The sequence below is a fragment of the Charadrius vociferus genome, unplaced genomic scaffold, assembly GCF_000708025.1.
Source record: "Charadrius vociferus isolate BGI_N301 unplaced genomic scaffold, ASM70802v2 scaffold512, whole genome shotgun sequence".
NCBI classification, from domain to species: domain Eukaryota; kingdom Metazoa; phylum Chordata; class Aves; order Charadriiformes; family Charadriidae; genus Charadrius; species Charadrius vociferus.
The window spans coordinates 654810-679331 of record NW_009647050.1 but is presented as its reverse complement, the minus strand read 5'-3'; the positions used below and the strand labels follow the sequence as shown (position 1 = coordinate 679331).

The 24522-nt window shown below is 47.1% G+C and overlaps 1 protein-coding gene across 1 annotated transcript in view; it reads right to left on the bottom strand.

Annotated features, from left to right (window-relative positions):
• The window catches only part of FLNB (filamin B, beta), an 83967-nt gene that overhangs the window by 33669 nt on the left and 25776 nt on the right, over positions 1-24522 (bottom strand). The window contains exons 6-21 of the mRNA XM_009895750.1: positions 20347-20599; positions 15428-15676; positions 14359-14456; positions 13299-13446; positions 10047-10165; positions 9215-9292; positions 8245-8407; positions 6527-6724; positions 4671-4808; positions 3330-3456; positions 2639-2775; positions 2077-2270; positions 1605-1718; positions 932-1075; positions 459-582; positions 47-207 (exon numbers count right to left, since the gene is read on the bottom strand). Coding sequence (XP_009894052.1) covers positions 47-207; positions 459-582; positions 932-1075; positions 1605-1718; positions 2077-2270; positions 2639-2775; positions 3330-3456; positions 4671-4808; positions 6527-6724; positions 8245-8407; positions 9215-9292; positions 10047-10165; positions 13299-13446; positions 14359-14456; positions 15428-15676; positions 20347-20599 — 2445 coding nt within the window. The remainder of the gene's footprint in view (positions 1-46; positions 208-458; positions 583-931; positions 1076-1604; positions 1719-2076; positions 2271-2638; positions 2776-3329; positions 3457-4670; positions 4809-6526; positions 6725-8244; positions 8408-9214; positions 9293-10046; positions 10166-13298; positions 13447-14358; positions 14457-15427; positions 15677-20346; positions 20600-24522) is intronic.

Genomic DNA, 24522 nt, shown 5'->3' with positions numbered 1-24522 from the left:
TAAACAGACCCTGGAAACATCAGGCTGTAGAACGAAGATGACAAACCTCTCCTGCGAAAAGCACTTTAATAGTGTAGCGCCCAGCGGCAGGTGGTGCGTATTTCACTGTGAACGTATCATTAGCGTTGTGGATGATGTCGAAATCTATGTCCTCTTCCTCATCGCTGACCACACGAGCATCACACTTAATTCCCACACTAACATCACCTAGGAAAGGTAAATGGAGGCTTTGCTACAGACATTGCAAGCCAAACAGCCTGCACATTCCCATTTCCAGTAGTTGCTCAAGTCACCTCGTTAATTGATGTAACAGATCGCATCACAGTTCATTGCAGTGTTCTGCTTCCTGAGGTTTTTCCATGAAATGAGGAAAACCAGCACAAAACAGTACATAATCCCCCACTTCGTTGCATGACCCACGGTTCTGACACCACAGCAACGGCACAGCGTGCCTTTACCTTCTCCAGCATCTGTGCAGTCCACAGTGAAGTGGGTCGGCTCGTTCGCTTTTAGGCCAGTTCTCTCCACGCCAGGTCCAAATACTTTCACTTTCTGAGGATGACTTCCTTGACCTATAAGGACCTACACAGATTCACAACGGTCAGAATCACACAACTCTGTCACGCTCAAGATCACAGTCAAGTTGGAGCATTGCTTGGACAGAGGCTACAGGAAAATAGTGCCAAGCTACGAGCTAATTGCCCACACTCCCCCCAGGCTGCAGCTGGACTGATAGGAGACCTCCAACGTCTGAGCTTATAAAAGCAGAAAGCTTTTTTTCAAGTGGATAGATTACTTAAATAAGGGAGCAGAAGGGCATACCACCTTCAAGTTCACAGAAGGGTTTTATCGTCTTAGTTGTAATGACAAGTAGTTGTGAGCACAAACGTCCTACTTGGCTAGAACTAGTAATATCCATCTCTGTACTTACCCTAAATGGGCTATTGGGCACGTTGGCTCCTCCCCAGACAACAGAAATTGTATGTTTGATTGGTTTAACTGGCACATAGGAACATGCAAACACACCGTCAGGCTTGCTCTTTATCTGGATATCAATAGGGTTTCCTTCTCCATCCTAAAAAGCAGTAATAACAAGCAGAAGGTTCAGGTACTTTAAAAATGTTTGCATAGTTTGAAAAGCCCAAGACTGTTCCAAAACATGTTTTTTTTTCCAGAACTGCAGCTCAGAAATACCGAAGAAACATGCAAATTATACTTCTGTAAGTCTTTCTCATCTAGCACTTGCTCATTTCTACCACCATCCTACAACACATATTTTAACAAGCTCGCCCAAGATTCAGAGGCTCAGAGACACTTCGGGTGCTTCCAAATGACAACTGCAGGAAATTACAGCTTGCTTTGCTGAGGAGACTCCAAGTAAGGAAGCAAAGCCATGTATTTCATACGCCAGGGAGAAATCACCTTGTCTTGAGTGAGGTTTGCTGCCTGACTACATTACACAGATCAAAGGACAAAGCTTTGAGAGAATTACACATGCCCAGAATTAAGTGGTGTGTAAGCGAGCAGAAATACTTAAGGCATTTTTCTCAACAGTATTAAAGACCTTTTGCTGAAGTTTCACATAGCTGCCTTTGGCTTTTTACCTGTGCATACATCTTCAGAGGTGCTTTCCCAGCATCCTTGGTTTCAACTGTGAACTCAGCAGGATTGTTCACTATACAGCCAGTCCTCTCCAAGCCCGGGCCATAAGCCTTCACCTAAAAAAAAACCCCACCCCAAGAGTCTTAGCTTGCAGTTCAGAAAGAGAAGTAAAACTAAGTGATTTATTTCTGAAGACCTTCCCCTTCCCACAAAACCCATGAAGCATAGGATACAAGTAGAGGCTAGTGTGAAAGTTGAGAATTTGGACTAATTCAGCAAGTTTTCATTACATTAAATCAAAACCACAACAGTGTTATTAGAAAAAGCTGAGTAATATCTGGCTGGAGCACGGCAAATCCAGAGCTTTAAGTTGAGGCAGCTTAAGAATCAAGTCTGTTACTAGGAGCCTTCAGAAACATCTCTGCTGTAGATACTAAAGACACGCTATGCCATGGATGAGCTCTTATACACCACCTTATCCGGGTTGAAGTCTCCTGAAGCCGGTCTGATGAAGGCCATGTAAGGGCTGTCTTTTATGTCCTCATCATCACACATGATGTGCACAGCATATTCACCGGGCTCTTTGGGCCAATACTTCACATCGCATGAGCCATCGTTCTTGTCATCACACTCAATTTTAGCCTGAGAAGGGCCTTCTATTGCAAAGCCTGAAAAAGGAACAAGTAGGTTCCTCATGTTAGGTTTGTGGCAGCTGCTAATTTAATACCACTTCCCCAAACCGCTTTTTATTAGCCATAACCACGCCTGATGCTCTCTATCACCCTTCTTCAGCAATATAGGAAATAATCCATCATTCCCTTCTGGATCTCATCCCACAAAACCACAGATTAACACTCCCCATCACACGCGTTCCTGTCCCTAGCACTTGCTTTTGATATTCTGATATAAGTTTGTGTTTAGACCAAAATACTTACAAACACGTTTTTTTACTGCTGGGAAGCTATTGTTTCTCACGAGTTCATTGCTAGTGTTGTAATATATAAATATTTCAGGCAAACTAAGTGAAGTAACATACCAAGAGAGCCAACTTCTGTGCCAATGGACTCTACCACGAAGTCAGCCGATTTGCCCACGATCCCCTCATGCAGCCCTGGCCCCCAGGCTCGCACTTTCTGAGGACCTGCTTCATGACCCACTTGAACTTCAAAGGGGCTACAAGAGAAAACCAAAGCACGGGATTAGAAACGAGGACAAATACAGCATCCATGTCTTTTTCCCCAGGCATTTTAATGAGGTTTTACATTGGATTTCCCAAATTAATAGAAGCTATCATGTGGTGGCACAGTGCCCAGCAGACTGTCTTTCTCGCAGAGAGGTCATCCAACCCATCACGTGCTTACATCTTGCACCACAAATCCTGAGTGTCAAATATTTGGCTTGCACTGCTTGCTGTAGCCCTGGACACCAAAATAACAGATCCCTTCAAAAAACCTCACAGCGAAGTCCAAGCTGCGCGATCCATCAAGTTTTATTACTTTTTGTATTCATCATTTCGGGTTCAGCAAGACTGATGCGAATCACTCATCAAAGCTTTCCCAATATAAGCCCCTGCAGCCCTAAAACAGGCTGTAGATAAACTATCACAGCAACTGCTTGCCGTTAACTTTGTCAGAGTTTCTTTGAAGGTCAGCAGTGCTTTAAAAGTCCACCAACTACACAACCCACTAAAGGGCACAAAAACTCCAAAGAAGCTACTTCTAACTCACCTTTTTGGGATGTTGTGCCCACCCCACGTAATCGTGACAATGTACTTCCCTGGGGTAGCTGGATAATATTCAAATGCATATACACCATCCATAAAGCCTTTTTGTTTCACCAGCTCCTCCAAGCCCTCTGTTGAAAGATCGGTTCAGCATTAAACTTAACAGCTTCCATCCTGCCTTCAATTATTCAGACAAGTTCATGTTTTCTAGTATTTATTTTAGCTTGCAAGAATAAATTTCTTCCACCAGAGAAAAAAAGGTCAGGTTATAAGGGAAGTTAGTTCTAGTTGCCCTCTAGGACAAAGACAGCAAACACTTCCAGAAGAAATACAGCAGAAAGTATTTTAAGTTACCAGACTTAATAGGTTCCCTTGTGTTTTATTTTCTTAGTCTGCAGTATGATGCATGTCATATGTTAAAACAAAAAAGCTTAACATTTGTCAGACTTTGCAACCACAAGTATGCAGGGAATGCCTACTTTTCATTTTCTTCAAGATGAAGAATTTAGGGAGAAAAAGCTTAATACGCTAAAATTTACATTGATACGTCTGTTGCTTTTTCCACCCCCCCTCCAACTGCATTAAGCCACACAGTCACAGCACTGTGCGTGGGGAGGAGGTGAAGGCAATACAATGCACCTTTTAATACCGTCCCAGCTGGGGGGAGGTGACGGGCTCACAAGCACAGCAGAAGCACAGCAGCTCCCCGAGAGCAGCAGCACAGCCACCGCTGCCAGCAGCCCCAGGAGCCCCACGCACGAGCCAACGGCCGCCGGTGCTCCCATGGCCCCAGCCTGCCGTGGTCCAGGCAGAGGGCCCCATCCAGAGCTCAGGACACAGCAAAGGACCTGGGAACGGACCCTGGCAGAAGGTCTCCATGTCAGCCCACACGTTCTTTCGACCCTCTCCTCCTCTGCTCATGCGTCTGAGCCTCCAGCACAGCCAGGAGTGCTGCTCTGAGCCGTTCTTAACTTCACAAGAGCAGGATTTCCACCCTGCCAGAGGCTCTGGAGTGTGCCTTGCTCCCACAGATCAGATGAAGATGCCAGGTGAACCCATAAAGCTTGGAAGCCATGGCAGGCAGACACATGGATTTTCTCAGTTTTGCTAACCAATATGCATTAAAGTGGAGAGACGTAAAACCAGGTGTGATCTTACCGAGCCCTGCGGATCACAAACTTTGCGCTAGACAAAGTACCAGAAAACCCCTCTGAAATTTGGATTTTTTTAATGGGAATACAAATCCCATCAGTTCCATCAGGCCACCATCTCCTTACTGCTCTTCCTTTCACAGTCTCCCCTTCTCCAAAATCCATCCACAGCACAAATTCACCCGAACACTTACTCGGTCCCTTTATAGTCACTCCGAGATCTCCGCTCCCCGCTGCTCTCGTATCAACCTTGAAGTCAGCCGTTTCCCTCATGCGGACGCCCTTGGGCTGCAGACCTCTACCGGTGGCACGGCACGCGTTCGGATTGCAGGCTGCAAGGGAATTTCAGACATCAATTCCGTCTTTGATTCTCAACACACACATAGCCTAGCCAGCCTGGAACAACCTTTAGTTTAATGTTGACTCAGGGCAACCACAGCTTAGCTTTCAGCACAAGTTTTAACGTTATAGCGTTAAGGCAGGCAGACAGGAGTCTGCCCAACGTGGGACAGTCTCTGTCCCACGGCTTTTGGGCAGTGGCATTCAGTGCAGTCAGGCAACACCGACCCCCTAACAAAAGCCATTTTTTAGAATTAAAGCAAACACCCTGTTGCTATCCCATTTGATGCCAGTTATCAATACAAAACTTTCACATGGCTATCACATACAGATATCCACTGTATTAGTCACAATCTTCTTGATGCCTTTCGTGTTGAAAGGCACACTACAGCACGGGGTGAAGTTTCCCTTTGCAGATAAGCCCCAGTGAACAGTATTACTGTGCTGTTCTTTCAGAAGCACATGACTGGAATAATTACTATTAGCAAAAACGAGTTCCGCACGTGCTTCGTTAAGAGATGTCATGTCAAAACCCCCTGCTTGTTGCAGTTCACACATTCAGAAGCAAAGCCATCAGGCCCTCTGCAGACCAAAGCAGCCATAGGTAGGGGCAGTAGGTTACATATGGCTGAGCTTAAGCTTACGCTTGACCCCTTTACTCCAAGTGCTCTTCCAGGCCAGCAGAGTGGCTACGTAAATCAGCTAACGTGCACTCATGAACAGTTTTCGTTACACAATCCTGCTATCACGTGGTCTTCAACTCCAGAGACCTGAAGGGTTCGAAGAGTCTTACAAACAATCACAGCTTCCCAGTGGTGTAAACCCAACATGCATTTCCCCAAAATATGCCGTGCTTACAGCAGGAGCACAAGTCTGCCAAGCATCTCGTTAGGTTTTTTCACTCGTTTCAATAGCTTACAAGTTTTACCCTCACCCCTACAGCAGCCAACATTACTCCCCATTCTACACCGGATGGTGTAAGCGAAGACCGCATGCCATCTGCTAGCTCTGAGACCTCGGTGGGAGCATACAGGAGCACGCCCAACGTGGAGTGGGAACAGCTTGCAGAGCCCTCACACAGCTGAGTCAGGCAGCTTGTGGTTAAGCTAGTTTCACTGACTGGGTCACGCACCGCATCAGTTCGCTTGCGACTTTCTTCCCCAACCCCAACAAAACCAAAAACCCATTTGGCAGGACAAGCTGCAGGCTAGAAGCTTACGAAGAGCAAACATGACGGAGCATCCTGCACACCTCTTACCAACTATGAAGCCATTAGCAGTGAAGTCCAAAATTCCACAAATGGAGGGTAGCTCAGGAGAGATGAGCAGAGATCTAAAAGCGTAGGAGCACGTAAGGATGGAACAGAAAGCAAGTTAGGTGTCAGTTAAGGAGGAAACCAGTAAATATAGTCATTTGAGGAACAAAGGTGGAAAACAGCAAGACACTGCATAGCTGCATAAAACACTTCAAAAAATACGAAAGGCAGCTTAATGTTCGGAGGTCTAGGCAGAAAGGAAACTCTAGCAACAAAAGCCATATTACTGTTAGAGAGCACTGTTTTACCCTGTGAATACCCAGGTGACCCATTGAATCAGGTCTAAGATATTGAAAGGTACAGAGAATGTCCAAGGCCCGATTCAAGCATACTTTGTGATCACACCCAAGGTGAAAAGTGGCCATCTACATTTAGGTGCATCTTTAAAAAGCATACCCTCTCCGACGAGAACAGTGCAAGGAGTTTTGGGAATTGCCTCCCCAGCAAAAGTCACTTTGACAATGTGAGGACCAGCTTGAACAGGTTTGTAGGTGCAACGGTAGACTTGGTTGCCTTTGTCTTCTACTGCAACTTCAGCAAGGCTTCTCCCCTGAGGATCCTCCACTTCCACGTTCACGTCACCCACACCAGCACCTGCAAAGGAAACAAGCCCAGCTGAGCCTTGGCTTCCCCACAGCAACACACCCTGCGTTTAGGATCACAGGCAGCTGCCTGGGCTCTGCCAGCCGTCCCCTGCTGCCATTTCTAAGCACAGCCTAGAACATAGGAACATAGGAAGTTCCATCTTAACATGGGGAGGAACTTCTTTACTTTTGAGGGTAGTGGAGCACTGGCACAGGCTGCCCAGAGAGGTTGTGGAGTCTCCCACTCTGGAGACATTCAAAACCTGCCTGGACGCTGTCCTGTGCAACCTGTTGTAGGTGACCCTGCTCTGGTGGGGGGGTTGGACTAGAAGATCTCCAGAGGTCCCTTCCAACCCTGACCATTCTGTGATTCTGTGTTCAGCTTCTGCTGACAGCAACCAGACATTTAAGTGGGGAGGGAGGCAAGACAGGATGGTGGCATCTCCGTGAAACCATCAAACTGGCAGGGCTCTGCTGCTCCATTCACAGGGTTTCACAACAGCACTGAATACACATACAGCCTGGTTACCCCCTTGCTGCCACCCTGCAGCACCTCTGTCACAGACCAACCCACACCTTTACCACACAGTTCCATCTCTCAAGATTTGAAGTTGTTAGATTAAGAGCTCGGACAATGTGCACACTGGTCTGGACAAGGATCCTTCTCTGCTGGACTACACATATTCGCTTTTGTTGAGACACCTGCTCCTCTCACATTTTATTCAACTCATCACGCAACAAAAACAGTTTTCCAGCCACTTTCAGAGGCCAGACATGTCTTTACATGATTCAGACCACTCCCTCGCCCAATTAGAGGCTGAACATTACACTTCCCCTCACTATAACCATATTTAATTTTCCTTCTAAGCACCCTCAGGCAGAAGGCAATTTAAAATATGCTACTCAGCATATTTCAGTGTTAAAATACTTCAAGTAACTGCTCTAAGTAGTTTCGCATTGTTCTAAATGAATTAGCATTTGTAGCATCTTATTGACTCGTTCCTCTAGGCTACAGCATTGGCCTAATAGCAGCCAACAAGACACGTGATGGAGATGCCCTAATGAAGATAGTAGCCCTCTAATAATTACAAGAGAGGCTGAAACCAGTTTGCCATTGAAGTATGAACTCAAAGTAGCACTGCGGCAGATTCTTTCTGCAAAGCTAAATACAGAACACATTAAGCGTTTACAGTTTACTCATAGTTCATCCTTCAGAGGTGGGCATTTCACATCCCTGTTTAAAATGAGTCGGGGGAAGAAACCAGCCAGGAACTCGCCTGCCGCCATTCAGCAAGTTCATGGCAAATTTCTGGGTAATGCTTAGCACCTTCCTGTCCCAGCCCAGCTCCATACTTCACACGTTTCACACACAGCTGAAGCTTCCCAAGCAGCCTGGCTATTATTTCACCTCTGAATTTGATGGGGCTGCAAATCCTCATCCACTTTTCAGGTTGTTTATTTCTCCAAGGCTTAGGTTCTCCTCACGTTTGAGGAAGCTGCAGTGTTTCAGCACTCGTTCATCCTGCTTACCAGCTGTGTAGAGGTCAAAGTAGGTAGGCTTGTTTGCGATGTTCCCTGTTGCCTCCAGTCCTGGACCCTTTGCTGTTACTTTGCTCGCATCTCCCTGGGCTTTGTCAACGTTCACTTCAAACGGGCTCTTTGAGATGTGCTGCCCAGCAAACAGGACCGAAACCTAGAGACAGACAGCGTCAGCTCCGACCCACCGGGCAGAGGCCGAGTTCAGCATCACCACCACGTAGCCAAGCACAGGGTGAAGCACCTGCGTTCCTAGCACAGTCTATGCCTCAGAGACAAGAGAGCATCCATCCCACAACCTTCATCCTGTCCATGCAGCGTAACTGCTGGCCACCTCCTTAAAGTGCTACTGTGACCATGGGGCCAGACCCACCAGCGGGGATGCTTCAATCTGGACATGCCACTAAGAGGCAGATCATCATCCAGCAATGAAGTGGCAGCAGAAGTTACATTTCTCTCTCCAGGCTGGCTGTGGGGACCAGCCATTCAGGCAAGCACCAAGCAATGGCATCACCCATCATAAACCTGCTTCGGCAGGCACCTGGGGACACGGCTGAGTGGGGAGACCTTCTCTGAAAAACCCCTATCGTGGACAATATCATCAAAGAAATGCCTTATAGAAACAACCTGGTACTTTCCTCTGCGACTCTGTGACAACTCACAAAACTGACTTCACAAGCTGCAAGAAGTGGCCCCCAGCGAGAGGAGAGCCAGCTGTAGCACTTCATACCCACATACTCACACCCTTTCACCCAACACACACACACCCTTCCCCCTTGAGAAGGGGGCAGCCCCATAGCCCAGACTGAGGACCAGGGCCACATCAGGTTACCTTTTCCTCAGGATGCCCAGAGTGGCTGTTACGCCACGAGTAAACAGGCAGCCAGCCCTCAGGGGCTCACGTTAACAACCAGCAGAGCAGCTCGTTCACCAAGAGAATACTGGTTATTGCCCCACAACCTACCTTGTGAGGTCCAGTAACCCTTGGCACGTACTGAACTGAATAGGTCTTGTTTTTGTCACTGGACGGGGTTATCTTTGCCTAGGAGAGAAAGCACATCCATCGATGAGCTGTGCTTATGCACACCAGCCTAAGACTTTTCTGGGTAGCGCTTGATACTGCAAACTATTTCCAAAGTCAGCAGTTCAGAGACGTGTTTCTGTGGGAGCAGGGACACTTGCTACCTTCTCTTCTCATATGGAAAAAAACCCCATTGATTTCGTCTTTACATGAGACAAAGCAAGCTACCTTCTCCCCACCCCAGCCTTCTCGCTCACTGTTAATTGCTCTGCTAAGGCAGGCCAAAACTGAGGAGACGTTAAGTCCAATGTACAGCTGTATTTTTCTGGAATGTTGTAACATGATCAAGTGGAGCACTTGGATGAGAAGTTTCTATAAACATTAAAACCAGCATTTTAACTCAAAATGATTCATGGCATCTAAATAGCTGCTTTAACCATTCTTGCAGAATGAGTAAGGGCAGACAGTGATTTAGTAATGTGTGTTATCTAAAAGCATGTCAGAATGTACTTGGCCAGTCAAGCTAAGCACCGCAACTACTGGACACTGGAGTTGTGTTGCTTAGTTGCAGATGGTGACTTTTTTTTCGAGTTCATCCAGTAAGGTAATTATGAGGAAAAGCTTGAGGCTTGCACTTTCGATAAGACCTTTTTTGCAACTTCTTTCTAGATTACTTATCTGTTAAGAACTCAGTCGTGAAAGATGAAAGTTACTGCAAAAACTTCAGCGTTCAGACCAGCCTTACTTTTCCACGCAACATCTTGAACATACATACCTCCTCTCTGTTTCCTTCCGGATCCTCTACAAAGACCATCAGGTCTCCCTGCCCAGCACTGATGGTGTCTACTGTGAAGATGGCAGGCTGCTTCACCATGTTGCCATGAGGCTCAATCCCTGCGAGGCAGAGCAGCACATTAGCTGTTGCTACAGAACCCAAAAGCTGGTGCAGAACCCACAAGCTGTCCAACCCACCCTCCCACACGAGCCCCCAGCACCTGCTGCCCTCAGCCGCTGCACGACACCTCTTCACCAGCTGCCCAGAACACCACACTCATGAAAACCCCTACTTTTATACTACAACCATTTCTAAAAAGTGGTTGAATCACTGGCTCTCAACTCCTCACAGGATCTCCAGTGGACTTGGGAACCCAGCTGGTCTCTGGTTCCAGGTGAAAGCAAGTCACCCCGTTTACCAGAGCACGGTCCTGCGGGTCACCCCCAGAGCTGGCAAGTGCCCAGCCGCCACTGACAGCGCGTGGGACATGTCCATTAATTGCTCTTTAGGAGCTGCTCTGCTTCACAGGGGTAAATGCTGCAAGGGTGTTGCACCGTAGGAAGGGCAACCAGGGAGGCAGGAGAGAAATTTTGGGAAGCCTTTTGGTATTACCCTAAAACCAAAGGTGAAAGACTTATTTAAGCAAAACAGTTCTTACCTATACTGTCCCATTTTACTCCATTTTCAGAACTCAGCTGTATGGACACTGCTCAGATTTATTATTCTTTGAAAGCTGCTCAAACTACTTTGCCAGAGTGAACACTGTACGAATGGCATGCAGGAACCTCTTTAAACCGCAAAAATCCTGCACTTCGGTGTCACTTTCATTTAACTTTCAGTCAGAGTTTCCTTATTCCTCAGCACAGGGCCTGCTAGAGCGTGCATTTACCAGCAGGGTTTCATCATCTCCCTATACTTAGCCCCAGGTCACGACACCTGTCATGGTGGCGTCAGACTGAGTGGGTGGAAGAACTTCCCAAAGTTGCTGGTTCCAGACTAGCCCAAACATATATACCCTTCCTTCCAAGGGAACTTCTCCTTGGCTTATTCATAAAATCATGGGCACTACTGCTCCATAGCACAATTAGTGGAAAGTGCAACGTCTGATAGATTATAAAGGAAGTGGTTGTGAACAACAGAATTCCTGAAGTTGTTTATCTTCAGAAAACAATAACTTGAGAGCAATGCAAGGAAGATGGTGTTTTGACTAGGAAATCTGAGCATTCTGATAAGGTGTTAACAATTGACATATTCATTCTTTCAAACTAAGCCCTAGATTATCATCTAGTTTAAACAGCTCTAAATTCGCTCTGCCTATCTTCAGTCCACCGCACAAGCATTAGGATGTGGTATTTGAGTTAAGTATCCCTCCTTCTGCAAGCACAAGGAGGATTGCTTATCCTCAGACGACAGCCTCAGCCAGGACAGCATTAGTCACAGCACTTTCTGAGCCTACATTTAATCCTCTAGGTTTTACTCTCTTCTCAGAGATGTGCTTTGGGTGGGCAAATGAGAACTCCCAGTGCGTCGGTGCTGATCTGCACAACTGCGCACTGCACCTCTGCAGGCTCACTGCCCACCAGGGCTACAGGCGGCCGCCCCAGCAGGAAACCACCACAGCGTCCAGCGTGACGCGCTGCAACTACGATTCACGTCGGGAGGTTAGGAGTAACTTACTGTAGCACATGGAAAAACGATAATAAACAAAGCTAAGACTGACCAACTTCACACCTTCATCACCTTTTTCTGGAAGCATCAAGACCTTTTATTCATTTGTCCAAAGGACCCTGCCCAGTTTGGCAGTGAGTGCCTTGCAGTCAGAGTCACCTTTCGGTTCTGACATACTTTAGCAGTCAGAATTGTCAATTATACTGAGTGACTCTGTTTTGGCAATTAACTTCGGGAAAACACCAATCTTTCAAGAAGAGCCGCTCACCCTTTATCATTTCCATTACAATGGGTCTGGAGCACTGCATGCACAAAAGCAGACAACAAAATAATTCCAGTTTTTGAAAGAATAAGAACATGACTAAAGCCAGACTTAATAGATTGAGGCTGATGAGTCATTTCCACAGTAAGTGGGTACAGGTAGTCCATGTATTTGGGATCTGACAGATGGGTCTATGTATTATGGCTTGCTGTGGAAGGCACCAACGAAGGACATAAACCCCACAGAGGGTAAGTGCTAAATCCACTTGTGACTATAGTGACTGCTCATTACTGCAGAGATAAGTGTCCATGTCCATTCATTCCACTGGTTAAGTTTCAATGGAAAATCAGGTTAAAAAAAAACCAAACACATGAAAAACAGAAAAAAAATAAGGAAAGTTTTGTTTCTTTCCATTACACACTTATACACCTAATTCTAAAAATCTTGAAGGACCTCATCTGGCCCCAGATCTACAAAAAAAAAAAATGGAATGGAGAAAAAAAGAGCAATGTGTAAGTGACTTCATGCTACACACCAAGCGCATTAAAGGTAAAAATCTGTTAGTCATTTAGTTGTGATTGTACTCCAATATAGAGTAGAACCACCTCAGAAGTTACAGGAATTATCCATTGAAAAGGTAAGTTGAAAATATGAATGCCTATGTATTTTTTACATGGCAACTGGAATAACATCTATGGACGAGTCCTTCCAATTAGCAAACAGCCTCTACAACAAAAGCTCAGCACTATTAATGTTTGAAGAGTTACCAGCCCACCTTTGCACATGTGTATTCGCACCTACACAAAGTATTTGCACCTACCAATCAATTCAAATACCTTATTTAAAATTAGCTGGCCCTAATACACATCTGCCACCAAGCCTGGGGAACTGGAGACTGCCTCTGCAGAGAGCCTGATCAGAGATATGCACAGATGTAACGAGGTTTTTCCTCTTTGACGGAGTGCTTTATCACAAGACGCATTCACTGCTGGATCAGCGACTGTCAGCAGCAATGCTGCTAGTTTAAATTTCACACCAAGGTTGTTTTAGCCCCGTATCACTCTACTTCTTCCAGCTGTGGAGTGCAAGGCTGGCAGCTTGCAAAACAGGTTCAGAGACTTTGGGGAACTTACATGTTAGAACTAGGAGTGTCTTTTGGACTATATCCACGTATTTCTGAAACTAGGCACCACACCAAGAGCATACAAGTGAAACTTTGAAGTCAGTTACAGTAGGTCTGGAGTTCAACATAAGCAAAAAACCCCACCCAGCTTTCTGAAGAGTTAAATGCTCTGTGCAGCTTCAGCTCACTGAGTCCTTACCTCTGCCATAAGCCCTTGCTTTCTTTGGATTCAGCTTGGGTTTTAAAGGAGCTCCTGGTTTCAGCTTGGCTTTGGGGAACTGGGACAGGTAAGTCATTACAGAGTGCTCATCCACATCAGGGTGGATAATTTCTTCAGGGGTAATAACCTGAAAGACAGTGCAATTAAGTATATCGTACCGCTGCTTGGTTACCTCATGTCAACACAGAAACAGAGCACACAGGAGTCTTACATTTCAAACAACACAGGAGTCTTACATTTCAAAACTCCTGCATGCTAATGTGATTTCTTACATGTATTTTCCCTTTAATACACACAACATCATTTATTATCTCACGGCAAGAAAATCAAGATGCTCATTATGGTCCAAATGTGGTTTGGGGGCTTTTTGTGCCTTTGTTACAAGGGGTTCTCAGGAGACTGTAACAAGCTCAACGGCAGCAAAGCAAGACAACAGTAGCTACGTTCCCCTCAAAAAGCAACACGGGGATAACTGAAACTGAAAGAATTAGTAATTCATAATCCTGTGTGCTAAAGCTCTGAAGTGCAGTGCTTGCAGAGTGAAACTTGTGACCAGCCTCTTCTCCTGCTCCCACGATGCGAGCTGCTGCAACAGCTTCAGAGACTTCAGTGCTTTTGTCCAACTTTATCAGCATGAAAACAATCCAGTTTGCAAATACATTGTTCTCTGCATGGAAGTCATCTTTGCAGGTGATTTCCGAAGCCAGTGAGTTTTTCTTCTGTGGCATTCAATGCAGCAAAACAAAGTGACTCCACGGGCTAACAAAGCAGGCACATGCACCTTTTCCCCTACCCCAGACACTGCAACACCAGCTGTCTTCAGTGGAGACACCTACACGAGATCTTACAACCAGAGCTCTGAAACGTAATAGTGTGTTTCGTTACAATTTGCCTTTTCTCAGGCAATTTCACCCAAGTAAACGGTAACTTTTGGAAGTGTCCAAGCAGCTTCACCTGCTTTTCTCAACCTACGGGTCAAGCCAGTCACGAGTCCAAAGCCACCCGCCGTGCGTCCCGCAGGCAGCCCGCACCGCCTTACCTGTGGCACACCCAGCCAGTCGTCCGCCTGCTGCATGGCTTCCCGCGCATTGTCAACGGGTTTCTTCGGGTCCCACGTCTCCCAGTCGGGGCACAGGCCTGCAAGCACGTTTCAGTTGTTAGGCATTACCTGCAAAGGAGCTTCCCTGGCTGAAGAACTCCACAGCCACTTGTTTTACACTGCTATACGGAAAGACATTCAGGGCGTCGCAGAAGTAACCAAACCAAGGTGAGCACATGCTGCTCACTGAAACACTTCTGGGACAACAACCAGCATCTTCCCGGGCCCTCACGGCACAGGCAGTGACAGCCGCTTCAAAGAGACTCCCACCCACCTTGCCTATCGGCTATGGATGTACAGCTTTTCACTCAGCCACACAACTACACTGCTTTAAATTTAAGCAAGACACCACTCCAAATTCAGCACAGATACATCTTGCCCTGCTTTATGTTTCGCTGGCTCTCCTGCAGCAAATTTGGATAAGAAGTGTTTAACTGCTTGCCACAGCACCCCAGATTGCGTTAGACGAACACCAGCAATCGCACTAGCAAGGCTGTTTTACAAGAAGGCGAGGAAACGGCGCCTTTTTCACACTTCATCACACCACTCGCTTTAAGTAGCGCAGCCTCAGCTTGCTAAACGCTGGAGTTCCAGGTAGTGCGCAGCTTCTGGCTGCTCTGCGCTCCCTCTGCAATCCTATTTCAGGAGAACACACGAAGCCTCCTGCTGCGCCCTGAAGTTGAAAGGTTGTTGGCACTTGCTGTGGGAACAAGCCTTCCTTGCATTTAGGAGCCAGCATTTGCGCCTTTGTCCCCTGCACCCAATACAAAGCTCAGACGTGGCGCCTCTAATAATGCAATCGCACATTCTGCTTTAGGCCAGTATTGCTCTGGGCCAAGTCGTTTACAACTTGCTGCTTCCCACAGCTGGCCTCTTTGGACTCGGGTTTTCTTGAAAGTCTTATTCCCGTCTCCAGCTGAGCAGTGAACACCTCCTCCCATAGGAACAGCAGAGCAGCCACAAGGAGAGCAAGCGAGGAAAACACTGACCATCGAAGCAAAGGACGTACCTGGAGCACAGCTGTCAACAAGAGCCCCCAGCGCTTTGCCATCTTGCCAGTTTTGATTGAAGTTCGTGATTGGCAAGTAAGGAATTTTGTTCTGGATCCAGCCCAGCAGCCTCTGCTTAGGGGTCTGCTTCTTTGCATCATCATCACCTTCATCCTCCCACACTGGCATGGAAATGGAGTAGTGGAGGATAAGGGTCCATATCAGACCAAGGATCAGCTTCAAGTTTCCATCAACTATGGCTTTACTATCTGGAAGACAAAAGACATACATCTGATTATTCCCCACCTTAAAGGAAAGAGGCATGATTTTAAAATACTGTGCCTGCACTCGTGCGCAGGCAATTAAGGACAAGAGAAGCGACTCAGGTCACTGCAGGCACTTGCTCAGGCAGAGACACCATTCTTCATGTCCTGTCCTAGACAGGAGGAAAGACAGGAGTCCAAAGACTTGGTGTTCTCCAGCTGTCTTGAGAGCTCAGTGCTCTCCAAGGGTCGTGTGACTTGCCCTTGAAGCTTTACAATGTTAACCTTGGGAGAACTGGCAGTGTAAGATGTCTGGTATTTCGCATTTGGATGATAAGTGCCACCTGGTATTTCTAACGGCATTTGTGTCTTATGAAAGAGGCCAAACAGCATGTGATGGAGTTCACAAGAACAGCATCCCAATGGGGGTGAAATACCCCAGGGCATACCTACAGCACCATTTAGGAAACTGCACGTATACACAGAAACGTGCCTCCACACACACAACAACAGTTTGCATTTATAATGGTAGCAAAAAAAGTGCTATATGATGAAGTCCAGCAAAGTCAAAGTTTGGAATGTCTGGATATACCACGACCTGGGTACAAATGGCAAAGCGGGGAGTGGAGGTCCATGGGGCATCCTTTACACCATCACACTCCTGCCTGCACAAAAAGTCACCCCTTCACACTACAGATTGAGAGTTAGAGGAAAAGGAAAAGCCAACTCTGGCAACACCAAGTCACGCCTAGGAGAAGTTTGTCACCACAGCAGACACGCCACAGCTTTACTTTAAGACACACCATGCAGCTGAGCTTAATGCTGCTGGGCATCAAGATCAGACTGTCTAACAAGCTGTCTGAAGGGGCAAGATATTTCTCTGCATCAGTTTGGCCTTATGAAGTGACCTCTACAGTTTTGTGAATGCTCTTCCAATTTATTTTGGCTTCAGCAAGTCACTGGTCAGATGCACTCCCTTTGAGCTTGTCGTCGCTACTCAGGCTGCGGTATACTCGTAACAGCTCCAGTTTGTCCGAGTTCAACCAAACCAGGATTTGTTCTGCAACGTTACGGGACAGATGTCCTCAGCCTGACTGATCCTTTCATTCACAGCAACACATTACAGCAGAGCATTTTTCTGTTCTCTCCTCCATTACAATGAAAACTACTAAAGAAACCCTCTTTTTAGCCAACAGAAGTTACAAGTGACCTGGAAGCTTTTGTCTGCTCTCCAGTTGCCGCAACAGATGCTGGAGTAAAGACAACCACAACAGTATAAACTCACTTTCATGCCACCAAAATGATTGTACAGGGATCTTAATGAGCATTCAGTACTTTGATGGCCTTCTCCAGTTCAGAGTGTATACAGGTAGAGTCCTCCAAGCCAAGCCTCACCATGCCCAACATCCACTGGCCATGCCGTACTTGCTCCTCTTGAGCTACAGAGACCACAGCAGCAACGCGTATCATCTTATCAATATCAAAAGATCTCCTGACTTTCAAAGCAAGTGATTATACAGAATAATGACTGAGAACAGTAAGCACCAGGGTGTTCCCTTTAACCCAATGTTCAGGCGAGGTGGTTAATATTTACATGGTTTCACAATAGGGCGGTATGTCCTGAACAGATAATACTGTAACTTCAGACCTTGAATGGCATTTAGCCTTTCTCGATAGTCAACATCTGGTTTCTACTCAGATTTTATTTGTACCGGATTTTTTTTTTTTAACATCAGTTTTGACTAATCTTACAGGATTATGATAAGTGTCTGCCACTTGACTGCTCACTGCTGATTTCACATCCAGTCTGAGATATACAATAGATAGCTATGAGATGATTAAGCCCCGCTGGGTTTTAATTACAGGTTCCAAGGTGAAAGTCTGCATCACGTAAGTAGTGTGTCTCCTAGCGACAACTAAACAGACCATCCCTGCTGTTTCCCATTTCCCCCTCCTTCCAGCCAAGCTGAAAACCGGTCAGGGGAGAGAAGATGCTCCCTTACAACCCATTAGGAAAAGCTTTCTTGAAAGAAAGTGTACCAGAGCAGAAGGAAGAGATGCATTTTACTTAAGAGAGAGACCCTAAACCCTGCTGGCAGGCTCACCATGGTGCCTGAGCTCCACAAGCTGGAATTAAGGGCTGGAGCGTGAAAAACCAGATGGTTGGTGAGAGCCCCCACTGCGCGCCCAGTCCCCATGCCTACAGCACCTCCGTCCCGCACCCCACAGCAGGACCCCCACCGCAGGAACACCCTCCGAGCTTCAGATTTATACCGACATCGGCATTTTTACTGGAGTGGACGCAGCGATGATTTAGTATGCTACAAGTAAACTCGTCCCAGAGAGCCATCCAGCATTCCCAGGGAGGAAAGCCAGTGGGACAGGGTCACAGCGCGCACACTGCTACACGCACGTTACTCGAGATAAAGAATGGCCCGTGTCACATTTACAGCACACAAATAATGGCTGTAAGTGGATGTTACTGTGCAGTTACTGCAGCAACCAGCCGTGTGCTCAGAGCCCCCTCCAGCACCCCATCGCCACCTCCCCAGGGCACGGCTGGGCAGTGGTCCTTGACCAGGGGAGAAAGAGCCCATGGATGAGACAGCTTCACATCAAGAGCAAGAATATCCCGACTCATCAGCCTCGTCCAGAGAGGCCAGGCGCGGGGCTGCTGCCCCCATGACAGGAAAAGGTCACCGCAGGAACGGGACGGCTCTTCCTGCCCGGGGCTGGTGCCATCCCCGCGACGTCGCTCTGTTAGCAAAGCGAGCAGGCTCTCACAGTCTCCCGCCTTCCTGACAGGCATAGGGATCTCATGATGTCATTTTTTCCAAGCCTGCTGGTAGGAGGGCTTGTCTGCTTTCATTTGGGGTGGGGAAGAAGGGAGGGAGAAGAACTCCTGGGCAGGACAGGAGACCTTATCAGCACCCAGCAGAGCCACCCGTGCGCCCTTCCCACAGGCACCCCACTCCCAGCTACAGGGGATCCAGCGGCAGGTCAGCCCCCAGCTGCCATGGGCTCGTGATCTCCATCACGATATAACAGGACCCTCCAGGTTCAAGAAGAGACCACAGTCCAGCCCAAAGCAGGCTTGGCTTCCACATGCTGGGGTAAGGCTCATCTCCACCCAAGCGCTCAGCCTCTCCAGAAGAGCCTCTGCTTTGGTGCTGCCTTCTTAATTAACTGACCAAAAACCATTCTGTGTATTCTCTGCGAGGTCTCCCGGGCATTAAGGTGCAAGTATCTGTTAACAGGTCCTGCGCAAGAAGCACAGAGCTGGTCCAGAGAACCCCAAAACCCGCTTAGTATAGCCAAATTCGCAGGCATCCCCTACCAGCTCGCAGTGCATGCTGCCAGTGTAACACAGCCAAGATTTTGGAACAGTGAAAAAAAAAAAATGTGTTTCCAATGACACTCAAGCACCAACAATCACTACTGCAGGCGCTGCCGCGTACCCCAGCTCGGCTGGCTTTCCACTGGATTCCCCCTATTCCCTGGTCTCCTTCAAGACACATTTTCTGGCCATCCCAGGCTGGAAAACAGATCATAGGAACAGCAGATCTTGCCACACCACTTTCTTACTATGAACGTTGCTTCTAGGCATACTTACTACTCACACAATCTGTGCTTTGAAGCTTTACAGAACCTTTCAAGCTGCGTGTCTCAATCACTCCTCTGGAGCTTACAGTAAATCTGCAGCAGAAATGCACACGTGTGGTCAGTGCTTCAGAAGGACAGTGCAAGTGCGTGGCCCCCCCGAGGATGCACCTCCACCACCGGCAGTGTCAGCCACCGTGTTCGGCACGCAGCTTTGATGAATCAGGTAGATGGGAACAAATTGTTGGCTTTCAGCTGAAATGGAGATTTTGTGTTTACTCCATGGCACCGGGCAAGTTTCTGCAGGTTAAATGAGCCGTCTCCACGCAGGCGACAGCCACCGATCCCCGCCTTCCCGCGGCACGGGGGAAGCGAGCTGTTGCATCTCATCCACCGAGATAATTTAGCAGGGCTGAAAAAAAATCCTTTATAGCACCTTTGCAGACAGATTTAATGTAGCCTTTTTTTGAGAAAGTGTGGTCATCTGCAAAATTTGCTTTATTCACGTTACAATGCCTACATTAACATCTGCACGATGCACTTACACACATGCCAGAGCACACTCTGTCGCTGCTTCACCGTACCTGATAGGAGATGTGTGCTTTGGAGACCAAAGTCCCTGAAGAGCTGAGTCGCACCACCACACAGGCAGCAGAGCAGGATATCTGCTGACAGCCATTTGTCCTTTCAAAGGACACGTCTTTATGAGGAGCCCAGGCATAAAGCAGGAATCCATGGTTGGAGTGCCATAGGACCTCTCGCCTGCCCCACACCAGTATTTCAGAGGACTTCATCTCAGCTGGAAACAGGCAACCAGTGTTAGAGGTGCCATCTAGAACAGCCAGGAGGTGCGGGGTTTGTTTGTTTGTTTGTTTTTCCATTAGAGCTCAAGAGGGTTTGGGCTGTTACATGCAAGTCCTGCTGATAGTCAGCTGCAGCATCCAACTTTGTGGATGCTATTACATGACCACTTTTAGACAGTCTGCAAGTTATCATGGCTAGCCGCATGGTCCAGAACCAGCAAGAAGCAGAAATATTCAAGTCTGGCTTTAACAGTAACCTTCATTCCCACCTACACGGTTCAAAGTTCGTCTTAACTTCAGCTACCCCAACTCTAACTTGCTTGCCTCCTCTAAAAGCACCCGATGGCAATCCAACATCAACAAAACAGCAACCGCTGTGGAGCAAGACGCGGCCCCGGCTCAGAAGCCATCCGCAGGGACGGGCTGCAGCCAGCCCGCCGCCAACAGCTCCCAGCCTCGGGATGCCGCTCGACGGGACCCGCACGCTGACGGCCGGGGAAAACCTGCCAACCAGACTTAAGCTGTTCTGCAGAATCAACACCAGCATTGAACAAGCGAGTCCTCACTCTTCTGTAATAAAAATTGAAAAAAAGAAAAAAAAAAAAGAAAAAGAAAAGCCTATATATAGCCTACAACATTAAGTTTTATGTAGGAGTATCCTGCTTCTTAGTCAGCTATTAGGATTTAAGTGGCTGCCTGGTAGGGTGAAGAGGAAAACAGATTGAACCAGAGCTCATTTGCTTCCCCCCATCACACGTCTGAGTCTAGATTGTAATTCTTACCCTTTTATTATCCTATTAACTAAGTGGCAACCAGCCCAAAAACTGGATTATGGCGATTCCATAGGCCGGCAGTACACGCCACCGGTCTCAGTATTGAAAAGGAACCAAGTTTTAACTGCTCAAGCTGATTTATAATTGTTGCTTTATACTAAATATTAATATGATATGTTACACTTGGACTGTTAATATCACACTCCTTAAAGCACAAAGACAGACCTTAAAGTGCCCAGCCTTCTGCCAGCAGTGTGACTAGCCTGAGCCAGTAATGTGACCATCTCGGAGACAAACGTGTGTAATTTTTACAGCTCGGGCCACAAAAAACTTCCCAACCCAACCTACCAAGTGGAAAACTGCCAAGGCTGCAGAGCCTGGTCCTCCCTATGTGTGTATTTGCTCCAGGAGCAAGCGCCAGCACTGAATCCTGGCATGGATTTGAAGCTTGCAAATTCATCTACTCCAGGAGACATCCCTGAGTTCTACCTGGGGTGATGTGCCGCAGCCAGCAGGATGGTAAGACCTCTCACTTCATGTTGGCTCTTTAAATAGAGCTGGTTTAGGGCCTTTAAGTCACAATATCTGTGACTAAGTAACTTCACCCTCTTTTGCCTTTAAGCTGAGCACCTACAGCATATTATGATTCAGTTTTAGGCATCTTCAGATCTATAAGAATATTAGACTTACAAAGCATCCTCACTCAATCTCAAGAGCTAGTGCTGCAAGAGAAAGTCCTGTGACATCTTTCAGGACAGCTTCACTTGTCCTTCTTGGGCTTTTTCCCAGCCCAGCATACACCCTTTATTTCAGTCAGCTCTATACTGGAAGAAGCACTGTTTCCAGGGGCGTGGGGGGGGTGGGATTAAAAATCGAAAGATCTTGCAGACTGGGAGTTCCCTCACTCCTCTGCTCAAAAGGGTTTCCAAGTTGCAACATGGAAAATTCCATGCAGGTTTTTGGGAAAAAGTCTTCTCCATGAGGGCTGTTGCATACTGGAACAGAAGCCCTGAGGCCGTAAGGTCTCCATCCTCCCAGATACTCAAACCAAACTGGACATAGACCCTTGAGCAACCTAGTCAAGTTGGGTCTGCTCCGAGTACATGGTTTGAACTATATGACCTTCATTAGGTATCTGCAAAACTAAATTGTTCTACAATTAAAAAAGATAAATCCACTGTTACAAACAACTTTGTGACTAGTATCTTCTGCTCATGTGCAAGTCTGCTTTGCATTCAGATTAAGCACACATACTCTCCGAACTACGGCAACGCTCCTTGAACTCTGCCCTACAGCAGAGCTGCAAGTCATTTTCTGTTGGACAATTAGTGGAAACAAGATAAGCTACCGCAGCAGACAGCTTCCTTGCTAAATCGAGCTAGCAATACAGACCGTGCAAAGTCTTGTGAAACAAATGAAGGACTGAAAAAGAAAGTTTTGTATACTGTATTTATCTTCTAAAAAACAGCTTCTTGGCTGAGGCTGCAGTCAATACGGCTTGTTCAGAGTCAGGGCAAAATCATCTCAGAAGTTTTGCTGTTGATCTTCACATGTTGAAGTTCTACCACAACTAGCACTGATCTTCACATCCAGCTTCTCTAAAAAGTGGTCACCCTCTCTCAATGTCTTTCCCATTTACAATTTTTTTTAATGCATTGTATGGATGAAGAACCCAAAATGCACATCCTTAATACAAAGCAAAGGAGCAGTCTCAACAACAGCCCTTACCCTCCATTTCCAGACACAGAAGGAACTTTGTACAGTGCACAAAGTTCATCTGTTATGGATCATTTATATATAGACTGTAGGAAAGTCAAATCCTGATATCTTGAAGTTATTGAGTACTTTCCCCCCCTTCTAATTACTCTCACCTATTGTTAAACAGCTATAGCAATCGCGGGGGCAGAAAAATTATGTGCTCATTAGGGCTTAATCTTCTGCAACAGTGAGAACTCCACATTGACTGGAGCTCTTCCAAAGCCCTGCTCCGCACCGCGCGCATGCCGAACAGAAGTCTGCAGATGAGACGGAGCTGAGCAAGCCGTCTAAGGAAATTCTTTGCTGAAGCATACAGTATGTGTTCACAGGCTTACCGTGCCTGCTAAAGGCATTAGCGACATCCTCCGCAGGGATACCATGTCTTTAAATCAATTACACGGGTTCCTCTGTGCTTTGAGAACATACTGCAACCATTTCCTCCGGTGACCCTTACGCCCAGGTCCACCTCACAGCTTGCCGGGGCATCACTTGTCGCCCGGCCAGGCGCAGCCGGCTTTTCCCACCGAAAGCACGGGCTGTGCCTATTGCAGAGTTGGCACCGGAGCAGCGGAACTCCGGCCAGTTCCGTGCATTCCTAGCCATGACCTGCTAGCCTCAAAACGGTAACGAGCTCCAGCCCCGCTGCATCCCGGCCATGTTTGCAGCCGGTGCTGCGACCCGCAGCAGAGCTGTTCTCGGCACCCAGCTTACCTGAACAGCACCGGGCGGTCAGCTCATCCGCTCCCAAATAGGAGGATGGGAAAATATGGAGGATGGGGAAGAAAAATGTTTCGGTTTGGGGTTTGGTTGGTTTTTTTTTTTGCCCAGGGATGGAAACCATTTTCCTCTATGCTCACCAGAGTGTCTGGGGTTTTTAAAAAAAAAAAAAAGAAGGTTCCTTTGTGAGGCTCATCTTAGGATTTAAGATATTAAACACTACAATTCAGAAGTTTTTGATAGCTTTTGCTTTAACTGGATTTGAAACCATCCAGATCAGTCAGAGAACTGCAGGCCACTATTGTACCCATTGCCCCGTGCTGTCTACTAGTGCACGTGGAGCCTCTGGTAAGGATGTCTCATGAGGGGGAACAGGCAACTGTAAAAATAAGCTCAAATCCAGCCTTTTCAGTGTAGGCTTGGCAAGAAAAAAAATAATAAACATACAGACTTTTAATACAGAAAAGAATAAAAAGAATCAAACTAGTGGAGCCCACGGGAGTGAAATACAGGTTAAAATAGCTCTGCCCAACTTCTTAATGGGCACCTGGAGTCCACTAAAGTCTTACATCCAGAAAAGAAAGCCGTAACATGAAGCAAGTTTAAGCCAGCAGTATAACAACAACAGCAACCAACCCAGATTGTCCAAGCGGAAACCCAAGGGGGCTGGAAGGAGAAGTCAAGAATTTCAAAATTAGGAATTGTTGGAGTGGGTGGGGAAAAAAGTCAAACTGTGGGTGGCTTAGGATCAAATTCCAGAACACTTTCAGTCTGAATACACCTAGGGTTTCTGCTGCCTTTAGAGCCACGGACCACGTTATGGATATGAGAAGGTAAACGCGTGGATCTGACGTGTGGGAAAAGCCCCAGGCAGGAGGTGTCAGAGCACATCAGACTCCTGCAGCCCGTGCTCCTGGGGAGCATCTCCACCACCAGCGCAAGGAGGGCTCCACGCTGCGGGGACGGCACCAGTAGCAAGCAAGGATGCAACACAGAAGAACAAGAGCTGCCATTCACACCAGCTATTTCAGACGCAGCTGCTCACTGCCAAGCAGGTCCCCGCTCGTGGGACTGCAGTGCAGATACCCAGCCGAGCTGCATACAGGAATGCTGTGCTAATTATTTGAGATCCTTTTTGGGAGGGGGAAGGAAAAAAAAAAAAAAAAAAAAAAAAAATCTGAATTTTTACCCTTTGTAAGGC